Source organism: Daucus carota, chromosome 9, assembly GCF_001625215.2.
Source record: "Daucus carota subsp. sativus chromosome 9, DH1 v3.0, whole genome shotgun sequence".
Lineage (NCBI taxonomy): Eukaryota > Viridiplantae > Streptophyta > Magnoliopsida > Apiales > Apiaceae > Daucus > Daucus carota.
Genome location: NC_030389.2, coordinates 20,392,052 through 20,393,254, shown reverse-complemented (window position 1 = coordinate 20,393,254; position 1,203 = coordinate 20,392,052). Strand labels below are relative to the sequence as shown.

The 1,203-nt window shown below is 38.7% G+C and overlaps 1 protein-coding gene across 1 annotated transcript; it reads right to left on the bottom strand.

Annotated features, from left to right (window-relative positions):
• Positions 1-204: 204 nt before the first annotated feature.
• LOC108201314 (agamous-like MADS-box protein AGL62) lies at positions 205-831 on the bottom strand. Its single transcript, XM_017369609.2, has one exon. It carries the CDS (start codon positions 829-831, stop codon positions 205-207), a length of 627 nt encoding a protein of 208 aa, XP_017225098.2.
• Between the last annotated feature and the right edge of the window lie 372 nt (positions 832-1,203).

Below are 1,203 nucleotides of genomic sequence, written 5' to 3'. Positions count from 1 at the left end.
AGAGAACAACATTAAAACTTTTATTGATCAGGATATCAAGAAAGAGATGATTAAATGACTAACTCAAACTAAGGCAAAAAGCATGATAGACAGCTCAGTTGTTTTATTATACAAACTTATTTAAAAGGTTTTAAAAAAGGATCACTTCCCACAAGTTCTTATACTTCAGTTTCTTCATCACTCACACACCCCTAGTTGGGTTCTCTAATATTGGTACATAATTGGATGTCCACATCCATGCCCCAGATTAAATCCATTTGGTGTCATGGAAAGTGCAGTGCCAGTGCTACACCCAACGAGTGCTAGTGCTTCTTGCATCATCACAAGCTTCTGAGCTTGTGTGGCGATATTTCTCTTCTGGTCCTCCATTCCTCTTTTCAACATATCCAGTTGTTCAAATCCAAGATCATCAACCGGGGCCTCCCACCAGAACATCTTTTGTCCGTGCTTCCTCAGTTTCATGAGCTCCTCCCCTTGTTGCTTTTGCTCCTCCAAATGGTTAAGCAACTCAGAGAGTTGGGTGTTTAGTAGACCAGCCCTTGCACTGCGAAGAGCCTGTACAAGTTGAAGGCCAGTCGAATTGGTTGGACCGGGGTTCTGAGCATCGAGGAACTTATCAAAGATTTGTTCCACATTTGGATGTCCAAATGAGAACACTCTTTTCCCAGGAGAGAAGACCACGATTGCAATTTCTACACCACAGAGGGTGCTAAGCTCACTGGCTTTCTTGAATAACCCAGAACGCCTCTTGGAGAATGTAACCCTGAGATTACTTTCCTTGCTCATTTTTGCCATAACAATCTTTTGGTGACCCTTGCTCTTTGTTGCCATGTTTCTCTAGCCTTCTTAGTTGAAACAATGAAATAGAACAACAGATTATAAAGGGATGCTACCCCTTGGGTACGTTCACTATTGGAAAAAGCCTGTAATTATTGCTCTCAATATTTGATTCTATTAGCATTTACAAACTTGCATTGGGAGACCATGTGGTAATGGTTCAAAAGGAAAAACATAATTCATTTGTGGAATTTTCTTGTAACTTTAGTATTTATGAGGGATCTATTATTCCTTTTTTGTGTTCGATGGAGTTGTTTTGGTATTCAACAAGAATAAATGACCTCTTTTTTTAAATACTAATAATTCTTGTTTTGTTTAACTTTTTTAAAACAGAAAAACATATGATTCGTCTTCTTTCACAAAAGT